At 35.7% G+C, this 26,815-nt stretch overlaps 1 protein-coding gene across 2 annotated transcripts in view; it reads right to left on the bottom strand.

The window, feature by feature from the left end:
* Positions 1–26,815, bottom strand: part of LOC148952274 (zygote arrest protein 1.S-like) — a 177,207-nt gene that overhangs the window by 89,162 nt on the left and 61,230 nt on the right. For both annotated transcript variants that reach the window (XM_089088910.1, XM_089088911.1), the window contains exon 2: positions 2,501–2,647. In XM_089088910.1, the coding sequence (XP_088945036.1) occupies positions 2,501–2,626 (126 nt within the window). In that variant the 5' untranslated portion in view covers positions 2,627–2,647. The remainder of the gene's footprint in view (positions 1–2,500; positions 2,648–26,815) is intronic.

The following is a 26,815-nucleotide window of genomic DNA, read 5'->3' as shown; positions in this document are numbered from 1 at the left end:
GAAGTTACCCCCCCCCCAAAAAAAAAAAATCTATGGCCAGTAGTTGCATATGATTACCCTTAGCAGATAACGAAACAAAACAAAAACAATAAACGTGCGTAATATAAAGTAAAACAAATAAAAACAATAATAGTATTGACGCTATGTTCGGCTGCAATAGGTAGTGGGGATGATAAATGGCGATTGTAGCCTAGGTGGTTTTTGATTATTTTTGGTAGTATAAGTAGAAATCGCTTATTCAAATCGATATAACCCCTCCCAAAATGCTTGGACCACTGGTTTGATATGATTACCCTTCTTAGAAAACGAAAAACAAAAATAAACCTTTGTAATACAAACAAACAAAAACAAATAATAACAAAAATAACATTGACGCCATTTTTGCTGCGGTATGTACTGGGGATGAAAATTTACGATCGAAGTAGAGCTGGTTTTTGATTATTTTTGACAGTAGAAGTGGAACTCGCATTTTCAACTCGAAGTAACCTCTCCCTAAATTCTATGGCCAGTAGTTGAATATGATTACCCTGAGCAAAAAGCTAAACAAAACAAAAACAATAAACGTTCGTAATACAAAAAAAAATAATGACATTGACGGCATGTTTGACTGCAGTAGGTACTGGGGATGAAAAATGACAAGAGAGACATTTTGATAATTTTTGGCCGTAGAATTAGAACCCCGTAGGCCAAAGTAAACTCCCCCGCGCTTTGAATGGATTTTAGAAAAAAAACTAAAGAAAAATGTGGGGAATAAAACAGGATCCACAAATATACCTTCCAAAGAAACAATAAGGTTAATTATTGTCATTAGGTTTTAAATATGGGATTGATAACTGGCTAGTGAAATGATTTGCGCAATGATGCTAACGTAACACTGAACTGACTTCAAAACCTAACCTGTCCTTATCTAGGTTGCGTCAAACAATTAATAACAATGGACTTGAAATTTCCTCATCCATTTAATTACCACTGGAAAGTATCACCTGTTAACATCTCCTCATGAATTCCCATGCTAGCTTGCTTCTTAATTTAGATCGATAGATTCATTTTAAAAACCAGCCCTTGGAGTCGATCTGATGCAAGCTTATACCTAATATCTCTGTGCGTGTGACCATATGGTTACAGTAATAGGGGCTTGCGTGATACGGTTCAGTTTCCAGCATATAATCCCGTGAAAAGAAGACGTCAATGAAAAGGTTGTTTGAGTTTCCATATGTAAACATTGGAAACTCAAACTTGAAGAATGTCTTGAAGAAAAATGTCTTAAAAAACTTCTGGCAAAATCCTGAAACGCATTGAAAAACTTCTTGAAAATATCTTGAAGAACTTGTAAGATAGTTTACTAGTTTATCACCCCTCCCTCTAGGGGAACCAGTTTTTTACATCCGGGGGTTCCCCCACTTGACTAACATCTTGAAGAAAGCACTGAGGGAAAAACGTCTTGAAGAAAAGGAAAAAAGATCCCCTAAATTGTTACGTATCAACCACGTGTCCGCTATTGATCAATAATCAATAACACATGCTGGTTGCTAGGACGAAGAGGCTAGGCCTGGAGCCTCGCCACTATGCTACACCAGATTCTGTCCTAGTGATAAATTTCTTACCAGAGCACTACGAGCAAGAATTTTCAACTCCCTCCTCCAGTTTTAATGCCTAACTTGCTGAAAAGCTAAGTTCAACCTTTACCGCCGTACAAATAGTGATTTTATTGTGACATGAAGCGAGGTTATCTCTGCTACAATGAAGTTGAAAAGTAGGTTCCTTAAGCTTTGTGGTATTTGCGGGGCTCCTCCAGATTTTAGTGTCAATTTTCGAATAGACCACCTGAGCTTATTTTACCAAATGATATTCTCCACAGAAACAGTGCGAAGTTTTTTTTGTGAAGGCAAACTGATCTTCTTACAGAGCGGCTTGGGTAAAAGCCATACCAACGAAAATATGATACTGGTTTTGACAAAAAGAGGATTTTGTTAGTAGAATAGACATTATTGACAACATGAGTCGTTCTGTACAAGGTTTTTGCCGAGAAAAAACCCAAAAGGCTTTTTCATGTGTGTTATGTATCTCGAGAAGAATCTAACAGTTCGTGGTAACAACTGAAACTCTAAAAAAGCATATAGCCTAAGACGGGCGTTAAGCTTTCAATGATAAGAACGTATTGGTATTTGTATGAATCTGGTGGTCTGTATTTACATCCCTGGTCTGCGTTTTAAGTATTGTTTTGTACTATTTGTGCACGATTTACGTATTCCGTTTTTTTGGCTTTTTGAAGTGACGGGTGAAAAATAAATAGTTCGGACCTCCCTCATAATCCAAAGGTTTATGGTGTTTTGACTTAAAACTATGGTTTTTCAAAATGCTTGAAGGTTTTTAACACAGTATTAAACATACCGGAATGATTGGCATCACTGAATAGTGAGGTATGTGAGAGTAATTAGGTAGAAAAATCCAAGAAACGAATGATCCTTAGCAAACACTATAATAGTTGATACAAACTAACCCCAAGGTTCCAGTCACTTGTTTCAGGGGTATTAGACGTGTTAGCGTTACTTCGGTTTCTTCTATGGCTGTTTGAACCAGGAACATCATCTGTTGCAGACCTGATATTGCTAGTTTCATTACCCATGTCAAGCTATGCCTGAATAATCTGGAATTAAAAATGTTTACATTGAGGAAACTCAATTTTGATTCTGGATTACATTGTAAAATCATAGAAAAATAATAATGATAATTAATTTTAATCCGCTGCGAAACAGCAAAACACAAGCAGAGCACTGGGAAAAAGAAACAAAAGGAACTTCATTAGACAAAAATAGAATGCACAATCATTAACAGCAAAATAGTCAGATTAGTGGGTGGAGACAACCCAGACATTATTATGAGTTAAAACAGTTCTTTCGAATGAGTTGAAACAATCTTTCGAATGGCACAGAAATATCCGTAGCACCATATTTACTATCAATGGCATGATTGCGGTAAGATCGAGCCAAATAAAGTAGGCTTTTCATTTACCGGAAGCCCATCACTTGAATTGATTTTAGCTGCTTCTTCTAGAGCAGAGGATAAATACAAGATTTTAATAAACGGAGTATTCACAGAAGATACAATAAAGACGGAGCACTCAATGTGACTAATGACCACAATTAGCGACGATTTTCTCGTGGCCTATTTGAAACTTTTGTTTAATGTCGACAAGAGCTTTTGCATGGAGCCCAGACAGCGTACTGCAAATATGGATTCCAAGCCACTTAATAACATTAGCACATCATATTTCGGAAAATCTACATGGCGGTGCAAAAACTGTAGACGGTGATTTTACATTAAATGCTGGGCACTCATATTAATCAACATTCAGGGGCATTTTAATATTCGAAAAAAAGAGAAACAATATCAACCGAGCGGACTAGACCTGATCTCGTTCTGATAATCAACAATATATCATCTGCGGAAGCAACTTAGGAGATATCGGTGTAGCCTAGAAACAGGCAGATTTGATATTATTCAACACATGATTAATGCACATCTTGAATAAATATGGGGTCGGCCCATATTTATTCATATTTTTTCGGCCACAAGCGATCCAAATCATCAGCCGTAATTTAGCACAGTTCTTTACGACTTTTAACTCAGAATCTTCCATTCCTATAGAACTACGTGTATTAGGACGCACTCAGATTAGACAGACAGTAACTTCTTCAGGGCGTTTTGAGCATTCAAAGATATGGTAATAATAGAGGTTCAAATTGAAACGATTTAAAGATGAGAAAGCACCATTACAAAGCATGTAGAATGGGACTCGGATATTATCCAGCCGTCTAGCTAGAGCAGTAATATATAAAACATTATTAAAATTAGACCGATCCCTTTTGTAACACTACTTCTTTTCATTAGTGCCTACCCAATTATGGCTAGTCTGATTCACTAAAATGGTAATGGCTAGGGGTAAGTGGTCATAATCCCATTCATTTTCATCTACGCGCACAGTTGAACAAGATATAGCAATAGACCAGATGCAATGATCAATGTTAGATAAAGCTCGACTGACATGATCATAGCTGTATTTAAGGTCTTTTTCCACGATTCGATGATTATTTGGGAGAGAATGTAAGATTAGGTCAGTATGTATGGACTGATTAAGAGCATCATAGTTGAAATCACCCATAAAAATCCAATTGTAACCAAGCTTTCCTATGTCTGTGACAAGGTTTTTCACAGAGGAGCATGCGCTGGAAAATCGAGTGAGGGAAACAGTGTGCACTAGGTCACAAGGCAAACATGGAGACCACACAATTACGATTTTTATTGCAATGAAATTGTTGCTAGATTTATAGAGGAAAGGCGAAAGATCTGACAAACTTTGACCCTTTGGTGCGTGGAGCGTTGGTAGTAAACACATTATGTGCAATGCTCCGTCAAATTGAATGGGCACTGAAAGCGGGGAGAAGATGCTCTTGAAAAAATAAAATATCTTGATCTGACACTTTCTGGTTAACTGTGTGGTCCTTATCTTTAGTTCCATTAATATTAAAGGAGCATAAACTTAAGTATCTTGATTCAATCATTTATAGATGCTGTTCTTCTAAGCCAGGACTTCACAGATCACATGGCGTTTGAGACCAAAGGACGCATGGGGGACACCTGTGCTGGCGCATTTTAGATTCGATGCTTGACAGGGGTTTTTACTGCCATCGATTTTTTTATGCGCTTCGTATTAATGACACCATCACAGCTCTTAAACATATCAAGATCAAAGTTTTCCTGTATACCTTGCAGCATTCCGTGGTACTTTTACTCATTCAACTTGACGTCACAGTTATTCAGTACGCCAGGGATTCCTTCACAAAAATCATTCGTCACATTTTATACTATGTTGTCTCATTTTCGCAAACATTCAAGCACATCATTTATATCCCTAAGTGAGGCCAGATCACTATTTCTTCCCCTGGGTGTTTTGTGAGGAGAGGCAAAAACCGGAGTTCTACTTTTGTATTCTTTCTATCATTCTCATCAATAGAGCCAACGGCATGTTTAGCAGCAGAGTCATCATCAGTTCTTGCCTGGAGATCCACTTGTAAAATGTTGAGCACGGATGAATAAACGGAAGTAGCGGATTGCTGTACCGAATCTGACTCCTTGGGTTTTCTTCCTGACAATTGGATTTCCAAGCTCATAATCTTAAATCAGTCCAGTAGCACGCAAACAGTACGTACCAAAGATACCAGTGTTAACAATTACATTCCAAATTGTGTTCACCACACGAGAGCTAAGATGGAATCCAATCTAGATTGAGGGAACCCTTGAAAACAAATTAAATTCTACCATCCTCCATGACACAGATATGAAATCCAGTTTCTCTTAGTTTGACAAAGAGAAAAATCAACAAGTAACAAGTTTCACGAACAAAAATCAACATGTAACAAGTTCCACGAACAAAAATCAGCACGCAAAATGTTATATGGACAAAAATAAGCATGCTATAAGTCCAATGAACAAAATCGGTTTCACGAAGACAAAATTAAATCAATGTACAAGTTTAACGAAGAGAAAAAACAACATGCAAGAAATTTCAAGAACAAACAAATAAACAAACAACATGTTCCATGAACAAAAATCAGCTCGCAACAAGTTCCATGAAGAGAGTCAGTTTCACGGGGAGAAAAATCAATGTACACGTTTTGCGAGGAGATAAGTCAACATGCATGAAGTTTCACGAACAAAATCAGCGTGCAGCAAGTTCCACGAATAAGAATCAGCATGCGACAAGTTGCACGAAAAAAGTAAGTTTAACGATGAAACAAATCAATGAACACGTTTCATGAAGAGAAAAATCAACATACAAAAAGTTTCACGGATAAAAATGAGCATGCAACAAGTTCCACCAACAAAAATATGCAAACAACGAGTTCCATGAACAATATCAGTTTCAGGAGGAGAAAAATCAAGGTATATGCTTCACGAAGAAAAAAATCAGCATGCTACAAGTTTCACGAACAAAACTCAGCATGCAATAAGTCCCACTAACAAAACTCTGCACGCAACAAGCTCCATGAACAAAATCAAAACATGCCACACGTTTCACGAACTTAAATCAGTACTCAACAAGTTCTACGAACATAAACTAGCACGCAATAAGTTCCATGAACAAAATCAGTTTTGCGAGAGGAAAAAATCAATTTTAAAATTTTACGAAGAGAAAAAAAAACAACAAGTTTCGCGAACAAAAATCAGCATGCAACAAGTTCCATGAACAAAACCAGTTTCATAATGAAAACAATCCATGTTTGAGTTTCACGAAGAGAAAAAGTAACATGTAACAAGTTTCACGAACAAAAATTACCTCGCAACAAGATCCACCAAAAAAACAGCACGCATCAAGCTCTACGAAGAAAATCAGTTTCACGATGAGAAAAATCAACATGTAACAAGTTTCAGGAACAAAATTCAGCAAGTAACAAGTTCCACGAACCAAAAAAAATCAGTACACCGCAAGTTTCATGAATAAAGTCAGCTTCACGAAAAGAAAAATCAATGTACTAGTTTCCCGAAGAGAAAAATGAACATGCAACAAGTTTCAAGAACAAAAATCAGCACTAAACAAGCTCCGCGAACATAAATCAGCACGCAACAAGTTCCATGGACATAATCGGTTTCGCGAGAGGAAAAATAAATCAGTGTACAAGTGTATCAACATGTAAAAAGTTTTGCGAAAAAAAATCGGCATGTAACAAGTTCCGTGAACAAAACGAGTTTCATAATGATAAAAATCAATGTATGAGTTTCACGAAGAGAAAAATTAATATGTAACAAGTTTCACGAACAAAATACAGCGCGAAAGAACTTCACGAAAAAAAAATCAGCACGCATCAAATTCCATGAAGAAAATCAGTTTTACGAGGAGAAAAATCAATGTACAATTTTAACGAACAAAAATCAGCACGCAACAAGTTCCTTGAACAAAATCAGTTTCAACAGGAGAAAAAATCAATGTACGAGTTTCTCGAAGAGAAAAATCAAAATGCAACAAGTTCCATGAAACAAAATACAAGCATGCAACAAGTTCCATTAATAAAATCAGTGTCGCGATGAGAATAAAACACCAATATACATGTTTCATAAAGAGAAACAAATATATGTAACACGTTTCACAAGCAAAAATAAGCACGCAAAAAGTGCACAAAGAGAAAAATTTACATTCAACAAGTTTCACGAACAAAAATCAGCATTCAACAAGTTCCACGAACTTAAATCAGCACGCAACAAACTCCATGAACAAAATCAGTTTCGCGAGGGCAAAAAATCAATGTACAAATTTCACGAAGAAAAAAAACAACATGCAAAAAGTTTCATGAACAAAAATTGGCACTCAACAAGTTCTATGAACAAAACCAGTTTCATAATGAGAAAAATCAATGTTTGAGTTTCAGGAAGAGAAAAATCAACATGTAACAAGTTTTACGAAAAAAAAATCACCTCGCAACTAGTTCCACCAAAATAAATTCATCACGCATCAAGTTGCATGAACAAAATCAGTTTCACGAGGAGGAATATCAATGTGCAAGTTTTACGAAGAGAAAAGTCAACGTGTAACAAGTTTCACGAACAGAAACCAGCATGTAACACGTTCCACGAACAAAAAAACAGCACACAGCAAGTTTCATGAATGAGTTCCTGATTTATGGTGGTTAGGTGTTCCTGAGCAAGTTCCTGATTTATGGTAGTTTCACGCTTTAAAAATAAAATATTCGATTTTATTTTCGCTCATTTTTTGTTTAATGGAGTTCCTTACTTTTCTTTGAAAAATTTATTTTGTGGAAAGTTTGTTTAATTAGTTTCTGTTCTTTTCAGTGTCTTTTCAGGGAAAAAGAAAATAATACCTTAAATCTTTTCGTTTTTTTAAGAATTTATAGTTTGGCCTGCTATTTGTATGCTGGAGAAAATATTTCAGCAATTTTTAACAGCATATACCCTTTTAAAAATCTGGACACAAATAGTAGTGTTTAATTTAGTTTCATACCTCCTCTAGTTGACCTGAAATGGAAGACTTGATACCATTCGCAAAAAAATCTGTTTACTTTTTTTGATAGCTTGGATACACTTACGCTATTTTGAGTTGGTTAAATTTTAAGAGCAGATGTAGCCCCGAAAGTTGGAACATAATGCCCTCAGTCGTTCTTGGGATAATGCTGAGATGACTTATTGGGAATTAGCATTAACACAGTGCATTTGTATTTAATCTTAAGGCAACATTTAGTTTTTAAACATAATGGGCGAATGGGAGGGTGGGCGTGGGAGGGGATTAGTTGCCCTCCAATCACTTTTGACTATTAAAAAGGGCATCAGCCCTTTCTATTTTCAATTGAATGAGCATTTTTCGAAGTTCCCACGACAACTCCTTCGATACGAAGTGCCCTGGTATAAACAACAACATCAACAAAAAATAATACATTATACCCTCATCAATCTTTCATAGGCAGCGCAACAGCGCTGCCTAAGTAAAGAACGATGTTGGCACAATGTATTATTTTTTTCCATACCCGGGCACTTCGTATCGAAGGAGTTCTCGCAGAAACTTCAAAAAGGGCTCATTCAATTAGAAATTGGAGTGGCTAGTGCCTTTTTTAATAGTCGAAAGTGATTGGAGCACAACTAGCCCCTCCCCCCCACGCTCATCATTCCCCCAAACACATCCAATCAAAATTTTGAGATAGCCATGTTGTTCAGCGTAGTTGATTTCCAGATAGACAATATATTTTTGAGGAGGACACTCCCCCACAACCCTCGGGGCAAGGGTTTTAAGTTATATGCCCTGAGGGCATATAAGAACCATGTTGCCACAATGCATTGTTTATTATTTTTTTCCTTTAGAGCAGGGCACTTCGTATCGAACAAGTTGTCGTAGAAACTTCGAAAAGGGCTCGTTCAATTGGAAATTGGAGTGACTTGTGCCCTTTTTTAATAGTCGAAATTGACTGGAAGGCAACTAAAACCCCTTCCACTCTCACCATTTCCCGAAACACATCCAATCAAAAAGTTTAGATATCCATTTCGTTCAGCGTAGTTTATTTCCATACAGAAATTATGTTTTGGGAGGAAACTCCCCCCCCCCCAGCCTTCAGGGCAAGGGTTGTAAGTTATTTCCGGGGGGCATATAAAGTTTTTATAGAAGGCGTTGTCGTAGAAACTTCAAAAAAGGCTCATTCGATTGGAAATTAAAAGGATTAGTGCCCTTTTTAATAGTCGAAAGTGATTGGAGGGCAACCAACCCACCTCTCGAACATATCAAAAATAAGATTATAGAAATTGAAAAATTTTAAAATATTTTCAGTGTTTGTGTTTAGTTTTAAAAATAGAGGGTAAAAGCAAACATTATTTAATAATAGAATAAGATATTTAGGATAGTTTTAGTTTGAATAAGTAATGTAAATAAGGTATTTAGGATAGGTAGGTATTAAGTGTGAATACGAAACGTCATTAAATAGTGTAGTATATTTCGTAGATTTGCATGGACCGCTAGGTAGAGTGTAGAGAAGGTTGAAATATTTCGTATATTTCGTAGATTTGCGTGGACCGCCAGGTAGCGTGCAGAGAGTGTTGAAATAAAGTACTTAATCGGGTAATTGTTTTTTTTTTTTTTTCTTTTTTTGGATGTTTTTTACTGGAGCTGTTGATGGTTGTTTAATAGTATTTTGTTGTTTGCTTTGTTTTTGGGTGTGTGTGCTATTTTACTCACTTAGTTTAAATTACTCGTGTTTAAAGCATTGTGAAAAAGGAGAAAAAAAGATGAGTGTACGAGGAATTATAGGAAAATAGGGGAAAACGTTGAAATATGTTATAAAAAATACAGCATTTATGAGTTTCACGGCATTTACAGATGACAACCTGCCAACTGAACTTGAGATACATAGATGGATGAAACAGAAAGGTTTGCGAAAAGAAAATCTGATAGGCATAGATGCGTCAGGTTTGAAGTTCAAGAAAACAATTTTTGTTATATTTACAAACTGTGAAGAATTTGAGAAGTTTTTGGAGCAAAGAAGAAACGGAATGCTCCCATTCGCAACGACGGATGGGGAAGTAAAATATGTAATTATTGAAAGCTGGGAGGATAGACCTAGCTACGACAAGATCGAAGGAGTACCCTTTGAGATGGAAGGGTCAACAGTGCAAAAAGCATTGACGGGCTACGGTAAGGTGCTAGAGTGTAAAAGGGATGTCTACCAGGGAGGTGAACATATAGAAACGTCAAAAACAAGATTTACAGCGAAAATAAAAATAACTACGAACATTCCATCTATCGTTTTTGTGGATGGACTACGATTACGAGTATGGTACGACGGACAGATAAGAACATGTGTCAGATGCAACCAAGAAGAACATATGGCGGCGGACCACAATGCAGTGTTAGTTACAAACAAAAATGAAAAAAGTAGAAGGAAGAATATAGAAATCTACATGGAAAATGAATACTGAAGTCTTAAGAAGTGATGAATGTAAGACAAAGATAGGGAAGATATTGAAATTGATGAATGAAATACATCCCAAGTTACTACCCGAATACAGAAAACGAACGATGAAGTCCAGAATTACCCAAGAGGCAAAGACAGTTTTACTAGAATTATCAAAAATTAGTTATAAGTATCTGAAATTTATTTGTAGAATGGCTTGTGAACTAAAAAGAGAGATATATGAAGGGAGAAACTCCAATAAGGAATTCTTCGAGTCTCTACTTGAAATAAGAGAAATAGAACAAAACAAGACAGAAGCCTTTGGATAAGAGCAAAATGCGAGGACCAGATAAGGAATGAACAACTAACAACAACACTTATTTGCAAGGAGAAAAAGCAAGCAGAAGAAGCTAATCTTAAAAGAGTCAAAAGGAAAAATGGGGAAACAACTGAGAAAATTGAAGATATCATGGAAAAAGTCAAATACTTCTTCAAGAATGTATTTACAAGAGAGACAGAAGAAGGAAAGGAGAGAGTGGACGAATTCTTTCGGAAGATTGAATATAATCAAGTGACAGAGGAAGGAAATAATATACTAACGGCGAAATTAACAAAAGAAGAAAAAAAAGTTATAATGGAGACGGATAACAATAAAACACCAGGACTTGATGGAATACCTTACGAATTTTATAAGAAACACGTCGAAAAAATTGCAGAATATATGGCGGATATTTTTAATGAGTTACTAAATAACGATGATATTAAGATACAGTGTTTAGGGATGATGAAATTAATGCCGAAAAAAGGTAGCCCTGAAGACCTCAACAACTGGAGGCCAGTTAATATCACAGGTGGCGATTACAGAATTATATCTAAAGTGTTAGCAAACCATCTAAAAATGCTGCTACCAGCCATACTAAGTGTAAACCAAAGAGGAGGAGTAGAGAACCTTAAAACAGCATATTATTGGCTAGTATAAGAGACGTAATAATACAAGCAGAAAGTCGAAAGGAAAAAAAAAATAAAGTACAGGATAAATAGTTATGATATTAAAAAGGCCGTCGATAAAATAAGAAAAAAATACTAGTATGGATCATGAATTACTACGGTTTCCACGAGAGATTCATAAAATGGATAAATAGGATAACTGAAAAAATAGTACAGGTAATTTGTGTGAATAGCGATGTTACAGGAGAATTTGAAGCAGAAACTGGAGTGCGCCAAGGATGCCCTCTGAGCCTTTTACTGTTTGAAATATATTTTGACCCGTTACTTAAATATCTAAAAAAGGATATAAATGGCATTATAATTGAAAATGTGGCAATGAAGTTGAACAGTTTTGTAGATGATCTGACAACGTACACAGAAACTGAAGATGATTTGAAAGTGGCCGTTCAGTGCATAGTAGAATATTGCGACATCTTCAAGCTACAGCTCAATAGAAATAAATGTAAAATGCTATCACTGGGAGACGAAGTAGAAGAGGTGTTTGAGGGGATCCCGAGAAAGGAAAAAACTAAAATATTAAGAATGTTTTTTCAAAGAAGTTGGAGCCGAACGGAAAGGGAAAATTAGATAAATACAATATCTAAATTCAAAAATGTCCTTAGAGAAGGATATGGAAGAGGTCTGACGGTTCACCAGAGAGCCCGGTATGTGAATACTTATGCTTGTCCAGTTTTATGGTATCTGTTCTTTGTTTCACAACCCAAAAAGACACATTTAAAACAAAGTGTGAGTGCAATTTACCAGTACATATGGAATGAAAAATTTCCATCTAAATTGAAAACAGACAACATTTTCATATACAGAAATCATGAAGATCTTCAGGTTATACATGTGGAATGTAAGATGAAAGAATTGTTTATTTAGGACAATGTTGGAACAAGTGATAAGGAAAAAAGAATCACCAACAAGTGCTTGGTATGAAGCATGGAAAAGAAAAGAAGATTCAGGATTTGTTTAGTATTTTTAAGTTTATATATTAGGTAAGATTTAAATTTAATTGGATGATTAGAATGTATGGGGTTTATGATTGAATATAGTCTTATGGAATTTAAAAATAATTTAGGAGTTTGTATGATGTTAAAAAAAAAAAAAAAAAAAAAAAAAAAAAAAAAAATCATAAGAGTTTATAATTTAAATATTTGGGACTTATAATTTAGGGTATAGATTTGAGGTCTTAGATTTGATGAGTTAGGTTTGAATTAGTGGAGTTTATTTTATGAAAAAAAATTGAGTAAATTTTTAGGGAATGTAGAAATAATATAGGAATTTTTATATAGTTTTTATAAAATTCATGTTATGAATTTTTAGATTATAGATTTTAGATTTGATAATTTTTTTAATGACTGTTTGGAATTTATTTTAAATTAGTGGATTTTATATTTTATATGTTCAGGGGGATACGATTCACCTGGATTGTGAAATATTTGATTTTTTTGAGGATTATTGTAGCTACCTAACAACGCAAGGCGGGTGGCTAGAATCAGAATTTTGAAATTGTTGTATGGTAAATAATGGATGGAGAATCGTATGAATGAAAAACAAAAGATTTTAGGAAAAAAGTAGATGGAATATACTAGTAGAGAAAAATTTATGTATGTGAGGAATTATAAAAGTGGAAAGCTATGGAACAACGAGTAAGAGGTAGGATAGAGAGGTAGTAAAGTGAAGGAAAAGTAGAGAAATATGGACAACTTAGATTACAAATAACCAAGGAGTCTTAGATCAAACAAAACAAAAAAGAAACAGGATTGATTTTTTTTTTTTTAAGGAGTACGAAAAGGAAACAATAACCGGTTTGATTCTATCCATTATATGAAGTATCACCAACCTATTATTAAGAAATCGAAAAAGAAAAGGAAACGCAGAAAGGAGGACCAAATACCGCTGGATAAAAGAAAGAAAAGAAGAAGAATTTAAAATATGTATTAGAAAATAATTTTGTATTTTTTCAATATTATAGTCTACTTTTGATAAAAAAAAAACCTCTCACGCCCAACTTTTCCCCAAGACATCCAATCAAAATTTTAAGATAGCCATTTTATTCAACGTAGTTTTAAGTTCTGTAAATTAGGTCATTGAGGATGACAACCCCTTTACAGCCCTCAGGGCAAGGGTGTAAGTTATGCCCTGGGGGCATATAACGTTTTTATAGAAGGCGTTGTCGTAGAAACTTCGAAAAGGGCTCATTGGATTAAAAATTGAAATGGCTAGTGCCCTTTTTAATAGTCGAAAGTAATTGGAAGGCAACTAATACCCCTTCCCCGCCCACCATTTCCCCAAACACATCCAATCAAGATTTTGAGATACCCCTTTTGTTCCACGCAGTTTAAAGTTCAGGAAATCATACCTTTGAGCAGGACACTCCCCCCATCGTCCTCAGGGCAAGGGTTATAAGTAATACCCTGGGGGCACATAAGTTTTTATTGAAATCTTTGTCGTAGAAACTTAAAAATGGGCTCATTCGATTGGAAATTCAAAGGTCTAGTCCCCTTTTTAATAGTCGAAAGTGATTTGAGGGCAACTAACCCCCTCTCTCGCCCACCTTTTCCCCAAACACATCCAATCAAAATTTTTAGATAGCCATTTTGTTCAGCGTTGTTGATTTCCTGATAGAAGTTATGATTTTGAGGAGGACACCCCCCCCCATACCTCAGGGCAAGGGTTGCAAGTTATGCCCTGGGGGCATATAAGGTTTTTATAGAACGCGTTGTCGTAGAAACTTCAAAAAGGTTTCATTCGATTGGAAATTGAAATAGCTAGTGCCCTTTTAATAGTCGAAAGTGATTGGAAGGCAACTAACCCCTCTCTTACGCCTACCTTTACCCCAAGCCCATCCAATCAGAAATTTTTAGATAGCCATTTTATTCAACGTAGTTGAAAGATTTGGAAATTAGGTCTTTAATGATGACAACCCATTCCCCCACATCCCTCAGGGCAAGGGTTGTAAACTATGCCCTGGGAGTATGTCAGGGTTTTATAGAAAGCGATGTTGTAAAAACATCAAAATGGGCTCATTCAATTGAATATTTAAAGGGCTAGTGCCCTTTTATTAGTCGAAAATGATTGAAGGGCAACTAACCCCCCTTTCTTGCCCACCAGTTCCCCAAACACATCCAATCAAAATTTTGAGATATTCATTTATTCAACGTAGTCGAAAGTTCTGGAAATTAGGTTTTTTCGGATGATAACCCCCTCAGAGCCCTCAGTGCAAGGGTTGTAAGTTATGCCCTCGGGGCATATAAGGTTTATATAGAAAGTTGTTGTAAAAATTTCAAAAAGGGCTCATTTGTTTCGAAATTGAAATTGCCCTTTTTAATAGTCGAAACTGAGTGGAGAGTAATTAACCTCCCTCTCACGCCCACCTTTTCCCCAAACACATCCAATCAAAATTTTTAGATAGCCATTTTGTTCAACGTAGTTGAAAGTTTTGGAAATTAAGTCTTTAAGGACGACAGCCCCCCCCACAGCCCTCAGGGCAACGGTTGTGAGTAATGCCCTGGGGCATATAAGGTTTTTATTGAAAGCGTTGTCGTAGAAACTTCAAAAGGGCTCATTCAATTGGAAATTGAAAGGGCTAGTGACTTTTTTAATAGTTTAAAGTGATTGTAGAGCGCCTAACGTCCCTCTCACGCCCACCATTTTCCCAAACACATCCAATCAAAATTTTGAGATATCCATTTTGTTCAACGTAGTAACAAGTTCTTGAAATTATGTCTTTTAGGATGATAACCTCCTCAGAGCCCTCAGTGCAAGGGTTGTAAGTTAAGCCCTAGGGGCATATAAAGTTTATATAGAAAGTTGTTGTAGAAATTTCAAAAAGGGCTCATTTGATTGGAATCTGAAATTGGTCTTTTTAATAGTCGAAAGTAATTGGAGAGCAATTAACCCCTCCTCTCACGCCCACCATTGTCCTAAATCAAAGTTTAGAGATAGCCATTTTGTTCAACGTAGTTGAAAGTTCTGGTAATTATGTATTTAAGGATGACAAACCCCCCAGAGCCCCAAGGGCAAAGGTTGTAAGTTATGCCCTGGGGGAATATAAGGTTTTTAATAGAGTTTTTAAATAGAGTTGTCGTAAAACTTAAAAAGGGGCTCATTCAATTGAAAATTGAGAGGGCTAGTGCCCTTTTTAATAGTCGAAAGTGATTGGAGGGTAACTAACCGTCCTCTCACGCCCACCATTCCTCCAAACACATACAACCAAAATTTTCAGATAGTGATTTTGTTCAACGTAGTAGAAAGTTCTGGAAATTAGGTCTTTGAGAATGACACCCCCGCAACCCTCAGGGCAAGGGTTGTAAGTTACGCTCAGGGATTTTTATTGAAAGTGTTGTCGTAGAAGCTTCAAAAGGGCTCATTTATAGTAAAGATCGATGTGGGTATAATGTATTATTATTTTTGTTGTTGTTGTTTTGACCAGGGCACTTTGTATCGATGGAGTTGTCGTGGGAACTTCGAAAAGGGCTCATTCGATTGAAAATAGAAAGGGCTGATGCCCACTTCAATAGTCGAAAGTGATTGGAGGGAAACTAATCCCCCTCCCATGCCCACCCTCCCATTTGCTCATTATGTTTAAAAACTAAATGTTACCATAAGATTAAATCAAAATGCACTGTGTTAATGCTAATTCCCAATAAGGCATCTCAGTACTATCCCAAGGAAGACTGAGGGTATTATGTTCAGACTTTCGGGACTACTTCTGCACTTAAAATTTAACCAAATCAAAATAGCGTAAATGTATCCAAGCTATCAAAGATGGTAAACAGATTTTTTTTGCGAATGGTATCAAGTTTCAATTTCAGGTCAACTAGAGAAGGTACGAAACTAAATTAAACACTACTATTTGTGTCCAGATTTTTGAAAGGGTGTATGTTATTAAAAATTGCTGAAAACTTTTCTCCATCATACAAATAGTAGGCCAAACTATAAAGTCTTAAGAAAAGAAAAGATTTAAAGCATCATTTTCTTTTTCCCTGAAAAGACCATGTCAATATAAAACGAACAGAAATTAATTACAAAAAACTCTTTCCACAAAATAAGCTTTTCAAAGAAAAGTAAAGAACTCAATTAAACAAATAATAAGCAAAAATAAAATCAAATAATCTACCAAGCGTGAAACTACCACAAATCAGCATCAATAAGTAAATGAAACTCAAAACGAACAGAAATTACAATAAATAATCGAACCAAACTCAAAACGAGCAGATATTAACATAAGTTGGGCTCAAAACCTCTACGCTTCCACAAGGCCAGAAAAAAATTTGCACTTTACTGAAAAAAAACAAATGAATGTGCTTTGTCAGTTTAATATACATATACTGATATTTAGTAATGAAAATGTTAATATTATTTGATTTATTAAAGTTATAAAAGTAAAAACATTTTTTTCTGTAAAGTGCAACGTTTGTTCTTTTGTTTTGAGTTTGACTCGGTTATTTATTGTAATTTCTGCTCGTTTTGGGTTTCATTTCTTTATCGATGCTGATTTGTGGTAGTTTCACGCTTGGTAGATTATTTGATTTTATTTTTGCTTATTATTTGTTTAATGGAGTTCTTTACTTTTCTTTGAAAAGCTTATTTTGTGGAAAAAGTTTTTTGTAATTAATTTCTGTTCATTTTATATTGACATGGTCTTTTCAGGGAAAAAGAAAATAATGCTTTAAATCTTTTCTTTTTTTAAGACTTTTTTTTAAGTTATAAAAGTAAAAAAATTAATATTTTTTACAGTAAAGTGCAAATTTTGTTCTGGCTTTGGAAGGCATAGGGGTTTTGATCACAACATATGTTAATTTCTGCTCGTTTTTAGTTTGACTCGGTTATTTATTGTAATTCCTGTTCGTTTTGGGTTTCATTTATTTATTGAGGCTGATTTGTGGCAGTTTCACGCTTGGTAGATCATTTGTTTTTATTTTTGCTCATTTTTTGTTTAATGGAGTTCTTTACTTTTCTTTGAAAGACTTATTTTGTGGAAAAAGTTTTTTTAATTAATACTAAAAAAATGTCAAACCTTACAATCACTTTCGACTATTAAAAAGGACACTAGGCCTTTCGATTTCCAATCGAATGAGCCCTTTTTGAAACGACAACGCTTTCTATAATCACCTTATATGCCCCCAAGCATAAATTACAACCCTTAGCCTAAGGGCTGTTAGGGTGGTTGTCATCCTCTAAGACCTAATTTCCAGAACTTTCAACTACGTTAAATAAAATGGCTATCTTAAAATTTTGATTCGATGTGTTTGGGGAAATGGTGGGCGTAAGAGGGTCGGTATTTGCTCTCCAATCACATTCAACTATTAAAAATGGCACTAGCCTATTCAATTTCCAATCAAATGAACCCTTTTGAAGTTTCTACGACAACACTTTCAATAAAAATCTTATATGCCCCCATTACATAACTTACAACCCTTGCCCTGTGGGCTGAGGGGGTTTCATTCTCAAAGACCAATTTCCAGAATTTTCTACTACGTTGAACAAAATGTTGATTGGATGTGTTTGAAGGAATGGTGGGCGTTAGAGGGGGTTAGTTACTTACAACCCTTGCACTGAGGGGTCTTAGGGGGTATCATCCTAAAAGACCAAATTTCCAGAACTTTCAAGTACACTGAACAAAATTGATATCTCAAAATTTCGATTGGATGTGTTTGGGAAAATGGTGGGCGTGAGAGGGGCGTTAGTCGCTATCCAATCACTTTCAACTATTAAAAAAGGCACTGGCCCTTTCAATTTTCAATTGAATAAGCCCTTTTGAAGTTTCTACGACAACGCTTTCAATAAAAAATTTATATGCTCCCAGGGTATAACTTACAACCCTTGCCCTGAGGGCTGTGGGGGGAGGGGTTGTCATCCTTAAAGACCTAACTTCCAAATCTTTCAACTACGTTGAATAAAATGGCTATCTAAAAATTTGATTGTATGTGTTTGGGGAAAACGTGGATGTGAGAGGGGGAGGGTTAGTTGCCCTCAAATCACTTTCTACTATTAAAAAGGGCTCTAGCCCTTTGAATTTAAAATCGAATGAGCCATTTTTCAAGTTTCTACGACAAAAATTTCAATATAAACCTTATATGCCCCCTGGGCATAACTTATAACCCTTGCCCTGAAGACTGTGGGGGGAGTGTCCTGCTCAAAGGTATAATTTCCTAAACTTTGGACGTCATGAAACAAACTGGCTATCTCAAAATTTTTATTGGATGTGTTTGGGGAAATGGTGGGCGTGGAAGGGGTGTTAGTTGCCTTTCAATCACATTCGACTATCAAAAAGGGCACTAGCCATTTCTATTTCCAATCGAATGAGCCCTTTTTGAAGTTTCTACGAGAACGCGGTCTATAAGAACCTTATATGCCCCCAGGGAATAACTTACAACCCTTGCCCTGAGGGCTGTGGGGGGTGTCATCCTCAAAGACATAATGGCCATGTATTAAAACGACTTTGAATAAAATGTCTATCTAAAATTTTTTATTGGATGTTTTGGGGGAAAAGGTGGGCGTGAGAGGGGAGATAGTTGCCCTCCAATCACTTTTGACTATTAAAAAGGGCACTAACCCTTTGAATTTCCAATCCAATGAGTCTTTTTTGAAGTTTGTACGACAACGCCTTCTATAGACACCGTATATGCCCCCAAGGCATAACTTACAACACTTGCCTTGAGGGCTGTGGGGGAGTGTCCTCCTCAAAAAAATAATTTCTATCTGGAATTCAACTACGCTGAACAAAATGGCTATCTCAAAATTGTGATTGGATGTGTTTCGCGAAATGGTGGGCGTGGAAGGGGTGTTAGTCACCTTCCAGTCACTTTTGACTATTAAAAAGGGCACAAGCCACTCCAATTTCCAATTGAATGAGCCCTTTTCGAAGTTTCTACGACAACTTCTTCGATACGAAGTGCCCTGCTCTAAGGGAAAAAAAATAGATAATAGATTGTGCCAACATCGTTCTTATATGCCCCCAGGGCATAAATTAAAACCCTTGCCCTGAGGGTTTTGGGGGAGTGTCCTTCTCAAAAATACATTTTATATCTGGAAATCAACTACACTGAACAAATTGGCTATCTCAAAATTTTGATTGTATGTGTTTGAGGGAATGATGGGCGTGAGGGGGGGGGGACTAGCTGCCGTCCAATCACTTTCGACTATTAAAAAGGGCACTAGCCGCTCCAATTTCCAATCGAATGAGCCCTTTTCGAAGCTTCTACGACAACTCCTTCGATACGAAGTGCCCTGGTATGGAAAAAAACAAAAAACAAAAAAAATAAATAATACATTGTGCCAACATCGTTCCTTACTTAGGCAGCGCGATTGCGCTGCCTATGTTATGACGGTTAATTCTTGTAAATCCACCATATTATCTGTCAGTTTCCTAAAGTCCCCTCCTCTTTTCCTTCATCCTATTCCTCCTGAGATTTCAGCTTCTTCCTTTAAACTCCTAGGTGTTACCATATCTTCTGATTTGAAGTGGGACACCCTGTAAATAACATCCTCCGTCAAGCGAACTTGTCACTTTTTCTTCTGGAACCTCTGAATAAATTTCGTTGCCCCCCATCTCAGTTACTAAAGGTATATATTTATTTTGTACGTCCTTTGGTCGAGTACGCTTGTCTTGTATGGCATCCGGGCCTCTCAATTCAAGTAACCAAAGAAATCAAAAATATTCAAAAACAAGCCCTGAGGATAATTTATAAAGAAGGCAAGGTCCCATATTCCTACCTCCTTGAAACTTCAAAACTTGATACCCTCGAGTCCAAAAGAAAAAATTTATGCCTCCGTTTTGGGAAGTTAGCACAAATAAACCCCCGTACTGAAGATCTCTTTCCTAGCCACCACTCACCCATAAGAAATCGCCACCCCCGTATAGTGTCCCAGCCCATCCCCATCCTTTCTCCCATACCCTTTTCTACCTTACGTTATAAAAAAAACTTTTATTCCCTTTTTTACAAATAAAATCAACCAAAATCACAACCTGTAAGTTTTCCCAAAATTTAAACTGTTTGGATATATTATTTTTTCAGTTTTGAATATTTGGTTATTTTATTTGTTACCCTTTTTATCTTTTTATATTATGACCTATAAAATATCTTATAATTATGACCTATATTTATGACTTTTGTATTTTCTGACTGTTACCTGTTGTGTTTTCATTACAGCGGTAACTATGTGTTGTTATTGTGTTATTTTGTTATTGTATTATTTTTACTAAGAAATACGAATTCGGCCCATTAGAGTTTGTGATAGTTCTTTTGCCAATAAATATCTATCTATCTAATACTACGTTTGCTACTACCACTAATACAACACTACTGTTCCTACTCATCATCTAAAAATAAATTAGACCCAAAACGAACAAAAACTACAATAAATCACTAAAAAAAAAAAAAACTTTCAGAAACTAAGATGAGTAGGGTTGACACCCACCATGCCTTCTAAAGATCAGAACATAATTTACACTTTACTGAAAACAAAATATATTTTTTTTTCTCTCTTCTAACTTTTATAAATCCAAAATTATTAAGACTTTCAGGAATTAATATCAGCGTATATACACTACACTGTCCTTTTTTTCCAGGGGTGATCGAATCAAACCAATGGTCCTAAAATATTGGAAGAGGCCATATTTGAACGGAAATTAGACGTTATAGCTATTCTTTAAACAGTTTTGTTCTTCTAAATCAAGATTTAGAACACAGAAAAACTTAATTTTCTTACTTGTGCTTCTTTGCATAATGTATTTGAATTTAACAGTTATTTATCTTGTAAGGAACATGTTTCATTTGTAAATACATTTTACCACACTGGCGATAAATGACGTTTGATGACAAAATACAAAATGTTTAAAAAATATTTTGATCTCTGAGGACGGCTTGGTGGAGGTCCATGCTGAAATATCTGCTTTGTATTTTCGATTCGTGTTTTCAACTAGCTAAAAATCCTCCTTGTCTTCTTGATTTTCTATTCAATCTGACACTTTATTCAATCTGATTTTTTCAATTTTATCCCATGTATCCGAGAAAAGGATTTTGATATAGAATTTAATCACTCTGATACTTAGATTTTGTCAATTTTATCCAACATAACCGACAAAGGATGTTGATATAGAATTTAATCACTCTGATATTAAGATTTTTCCAATTTTATCCGGTATACCCGACAAAGGATGTTGATAAAGCATTTATTCACTCTGAAACTTAGCTTTTCTCACTTTTATCCCATGTATTCGAGAAATGGATGTTGATATAGAATTTAACTACTCTGATACTTAGATTTTGTCAATTTTATCCGACATACCCGATAAAGGATGTTGATAAAGCATTTATTCACTCTGACACTTAGATTTTGTCAATTTTATCCAACATAACCGACAAAGGATGTTGATATAGAATTTAATCACTCTGATATTAAGATTTTTCCAATTTTATCCGGTATACCCGACAAAGGATGTTGATAAAGCATTTATTCACTCTGAAACTTAGCTTTTCTCACTTTTATCCCATGTATTCGAGAAATGGATGTTGATATAGAATTTAACTACTCTGATACTTAGATTTTGTCAATTTTATCCGACATACCCGATAAAGGATGTTGATAAAGCATTTATTCACTCTGACACTTCAATTATGTCAATTTTATCCCATTTATCCGAGAAAAGGATGTTGATATAGAATTTAATCACTCTGATTCTTAGATTTTGTCAATTTTATCCGGCACATCCGACAAAGGATGTTGATAAAGCATTTATTCACTCTAATACTTAGATTTTGTCAAATTTATCCCATTTATCCAAAGAAAAGGATGTTGATATAGAATTTAATTACTCTGATGTTTAGATTTTGTCAATTTTATCCAGCATATCTGACAAAGGATGTTGATAAAGTATTTATTCAGTCTGAAACTTAGATTTTGTCAATTTTATCCCATGTATCCGAGAAAAGGATGATGATATAGAATTTAATCACTCTAATACTTAAATTTTGTCAATTTTATCCAGCATATCCGACAAATGATGTTGATATAGAATTTAATCACTCCGACGCTTAGATTTTATCAATTTTATCCCATGTATCCGAGAAAAAGATGTCGATATAGAATTTATTCACTCTGACACTTAAATTTATTAAATGTGATTTTTTTATGTTTTAAGTATGTTACATGTCATTCTAAGAGATGTAACAAAAAGGTGAAAAATAAATCATGTTAAAAAAAATGGGGGAAGGGGGGCCAAAAAGTTGGGGGGAGGGGTTCTTTGGAGTTTGAGGATAGGGGACCTTTGGGGGTTAACTTAAAACCCTTGCCCCGAGGGTTGTGGTGTAGTGTCCTCCTCAAAAACAAATTTTCTATCTGAAAATCAACTACGCTGAACAAAATGGCAATCTCAAAATTTTGATTGGATGTGTTTGGGGGCATGATGGGCGTGGGGGGGGGCTAGTTGCCCTCCAATCACTTTCGACTTTTAAAAAGGGCACTAGCCACTCAAATTTCCAATCGAATGAGCCCTTTTCGACGACATTTGAAAATTAATTTTAGCAGTTTCTACGACAACTTCTTCGATACGAAGTGCCCGGCTGGAGAAAAAAAAACACACTGTACCCACATCGTTCTTTACTTAGGCAGCGCTAGCGCGCTGCCTATGATTTTGTGCACAAACGAGATTCAAAAATGAAGTTAGTAAAATCTCCACACTCCGAGTTGCCACATTATCTTTCTTTTTTGGTCTATAGGCAGAAAAAACCTACGATGTCCCCCTCATTCTTGACATTTCTGGCTATATACTGAGTCATCCTTATCTATCTTACGAGGCTTTGCTTTGCTTCAAGAGCAGAATCCAAATTTCGTTCGACGCTTCTATCGTAATCAAAAATTTCGTGGTAACGAAGTGTAAGAAACGAGCGACCCGGCTCAATAGTAACTGAAACTCTAAAAGACGGAATTTTTATACCAATAGTTATATAAAAAGAATCGACTTTTTATGCTGATTTCAAATATATAAATTTGATACCCATCAAAGCTTACGAGCCTGAGAACATTTTCCTGATTTTAGAAAAAAGGAGGAAACAGCCCCTAAAAGTGAAATGATCTCAATAAAAATCACACCATCAGATTCAGAGTATCAGAAAACCCTACTGTATAGGGTTCAAGCTCCTATGTGTAAAAATGTGGAATTTTATATATATTGCCAGATGAAAGATCACGGATGCGTGTTTATTTGTTTGTTTTTTTGTTTTTTCAAGGGGTGATCGTACCGACCCAGTGGTCCTTGAATATCAGGAGAGGGCTCATTCGAACAGAAATTAAGTTCTAGTGCCCTTTTTAAGTGACTAAAAAATTGGAGGCCGACGAGGCTCCCTACCCCTGCCCTTTCTTCCTCAAATCGTCAGATCAAAATTATGAGATAGCCATTTTGTTCATCATAGTTGAAAGGTATAATAACTACTCCTTTGGGTATAAAATGACCCCCCCCCCCCGCCCCAGGAGAAAGGTCTTTAAGTTATAAAATTTGCCCATTGTTTGCGCATTGTATTTGTTATTGGGATGTAGGCATACATTTTCGGAGGGGGGAAACATTTTCAGCTGGCGGTTTTTTTACGGGGGAATTTTCCATGGGGAGGGAAGTTTCCAGGGAGTGAACTTGTCAGGGGAAATTATACACTGGGGGAAATTCGCCAAAATTCTTCTACAAAATTCTTTTTGTATGTCTTGCTTTCTCTTTTTCGTCTCAACTGTACGCGCAGAGTGGTTAAGAGTAATTGTCCCGGGTAAATTTTCACCGAGATTGAATTGTCTAGAAGATATTTCCGTTAGGAGGGGTTTTCTCCGTGAAGGTGGGGCCAGATTTCCTGGCATTTTTTAAAAACGATCAGAAATTAAACAAAAAAACAAGTTTTTTCAACTGAAAGTAAGGAGCAGCATTAAAACTTAAAACGAACAGAAATTATTACGTACATAAAGGGGGTTTACCCCTCCTCAACAACTCGTTCTTTATGCTAAAGTTTGAATTTTGTCTTCTTTAATAATGATTCCTGAAACACAAGAGCCGTTTGATTAGAACAGGAAGACACTTTTTTAAAAGTACTAAAAAACTTTGGCGTAAAAAGCGAGGCTTTAAACTTTAACGTAAACACATCTGTAACATACATCCCATCAATATTGTAGATAGCCATTTTATTCAACGTCATTTTATCGATTTTATCCATTCAGCCTTTTTATCCAGAACAAAATTTGCACTTTACTGAAAAAAACACAAATGAATGTGCATTGTCCGTTTAATATACATATACTGATATTTAGTAATCAAAATGTTAATATTATTTGATTTATTAAAGTTATAAAAGTAAAAAACATGTATATTTTTTCAGTGAAGTGCAAATTTTGTTCTGGCCCCAACTAGGGCCAGAACAAGGCATAGGGGTTTTGCACCCAACTTTTGTTAATTTCTGCTCGTTTTGAGTTTGACTCGGTTATTTATTGTAATTTCTGTTCATTTTGGGTTTCATTTATTTATCAATGCTGATTTGTGGTAGTTTCACGCTTGGTAGATCATTTGATTTTAGTAGGAAGGCCTCTGTAGATACAGGAGGGACATAATTTATGCATGTTTTTATGGTTTTTCTCACTGAGAATGAAAAAACATGGTTTTTCTCACTGAGGATAATTTATTCATGGTTTATTGATCCACAAATGGGAGAGAATTTCTGAGAAATTGATTTTGCATAACCGAGAAAAATTATTGATCCACGAAAGGGGAATTAAGAAACAATATGGCTTCTTTGATCTTTAGGTCTGAGAGATAAATGGTCTTTAGTGACAGAGATAAACTAATATTCTATTTTTTAAATATGGCTTCTCTGGTCATTAGGCTCAGCCATAAATTAATATTCTTTCGAAACCTTAACAGTGTAGCTATAAACACCTTAGAGATGAAGAGATTAACGCGGGAATTTTTTCCTGGGAATTTAAAATGTGATGGCGCAGGGATGCCGAAACAAAGGAACACGCAGAAATTACGTTTGGGGATTATTTGGGCGAAACCGTTTGAGACATTTTAGAAAATGATTTAAGTGAAACAGTTTGAGACATTTTAGAAAATGATTTGGGCGAAACAGTTTGAGACATTTTAGAAGATGATTTTAGGAGATGATTTAGAAGATGATTTGGGGTGAAACTCTATGGTCGTTATAATACACAAGTTCCATTTGAACAGTGTTGTAAGGTCCCTTACCGGAACCCCAAAGAGCCCCCTGGGCCCCAAAGACCCCTGGGCCCCCAAAGACCCCACAACCCAAAAAGGCCCCCGGGCCCCCCGAACCCCTAGGTCCCCCAAAGGCCCCCCGAGCCCCCAAAGGCCCCCCGGGTACCCGAAGACCCCCCGGGCTCCCAAAGGGCCACCTGGATCTTTTTCGTAGAAATGCAAGAGTTGGATTATTTCAGTAGTGTTTTCTGATGGTTTACCTTGTCACTGTTACATTCTCTTGATGTTTCAAAGTTCATTTTGGATCATTTTCGTTGAAATGCAAGAGTTGGAACATTTCAGTAGTGTTTTGTCGTGGTTTACATGTCACTATTACATTCTCTTGATGTTTCAAATTTCATTTTGGAATTTTTTTTTTGAAATGCAAGAGTTGAAATATTTCAGTAGTGTTTTCTCGTGGTTTACCTTGTCTGTTACATTCTGAAGATGTTTCCAAGTTCATTTTGGATCTTTTTCGTTGAAATGCAAGAGTTTGAATATTTCAGTAGTGTTTTTTCGTGGTTTACATGTCACTATTACATTCTCTTGATGTTTCAAATTTCATTTTGGATTTTTTTTTAAATGCAAGAGTTGGAATATTTCAGTAGTGTTTTCTCGTGGTTTACCTTGTCATTGTTACATTCTGAAGATGTTTCCAAGTTCATTTTGGATCTTTTTCGTTGAAATACAAGAGTTGGAATATTTCAGTAGTGTTTTGTCGTGGTTTACATGTCACTATTACATTCTCTTGATGTTTCAAATTTAATTTTGGAGTTTTTTTTTTTTTTAATGCAAGAGTTGGAATATTTCATTAGTGTTTTCTCGTGGTTTACCTTGTCACTGTTACATTCTGAATATGTCTCCAAGTTTATTTTGGATCTTTTTCGTTGAAATGCAAGAGTTGGAATATTTCAGTAGTATTTTCTCTTGGTTTACCGTGTCACTGTTACATTCTCTTGATGTTTCAAAGTTCATTTGGATTTTTTTATTGAAATGCAAGAGTTGGATTATTTCAGTAGTGTTTTGTCATGCTTTGCCATGTCACTGATACATTCACTTGATGTTTCAAAGTTCATTTTGGATCTTTTTCGATGAATTGCAAGAGTTAGATTATTTTAGTAGTGTTTTTCTCATGGTTTACCAT

The sequence above is a fragment of the Artemia sp. Qi Xiang Cuo genome, chromosome 5 (assembly GCF_049724085.1).
Source record: "Artemia sp. Qi Xiang Cuo chromosome 5, ASM4972408v1, whole genome shotgun sequence".
Lineage (NCBI taxonomy): Eukaryota > Metazoa > Arthropoda > Branchiopoda > Anostraca > Artemiidae > Artemia > Artemia sp. Qi Xiang Cuo.
Note: the sequence above shows the minus strand (reverse complement) of the source record. Positions and strands in the feature narration are given on the sequence as shown.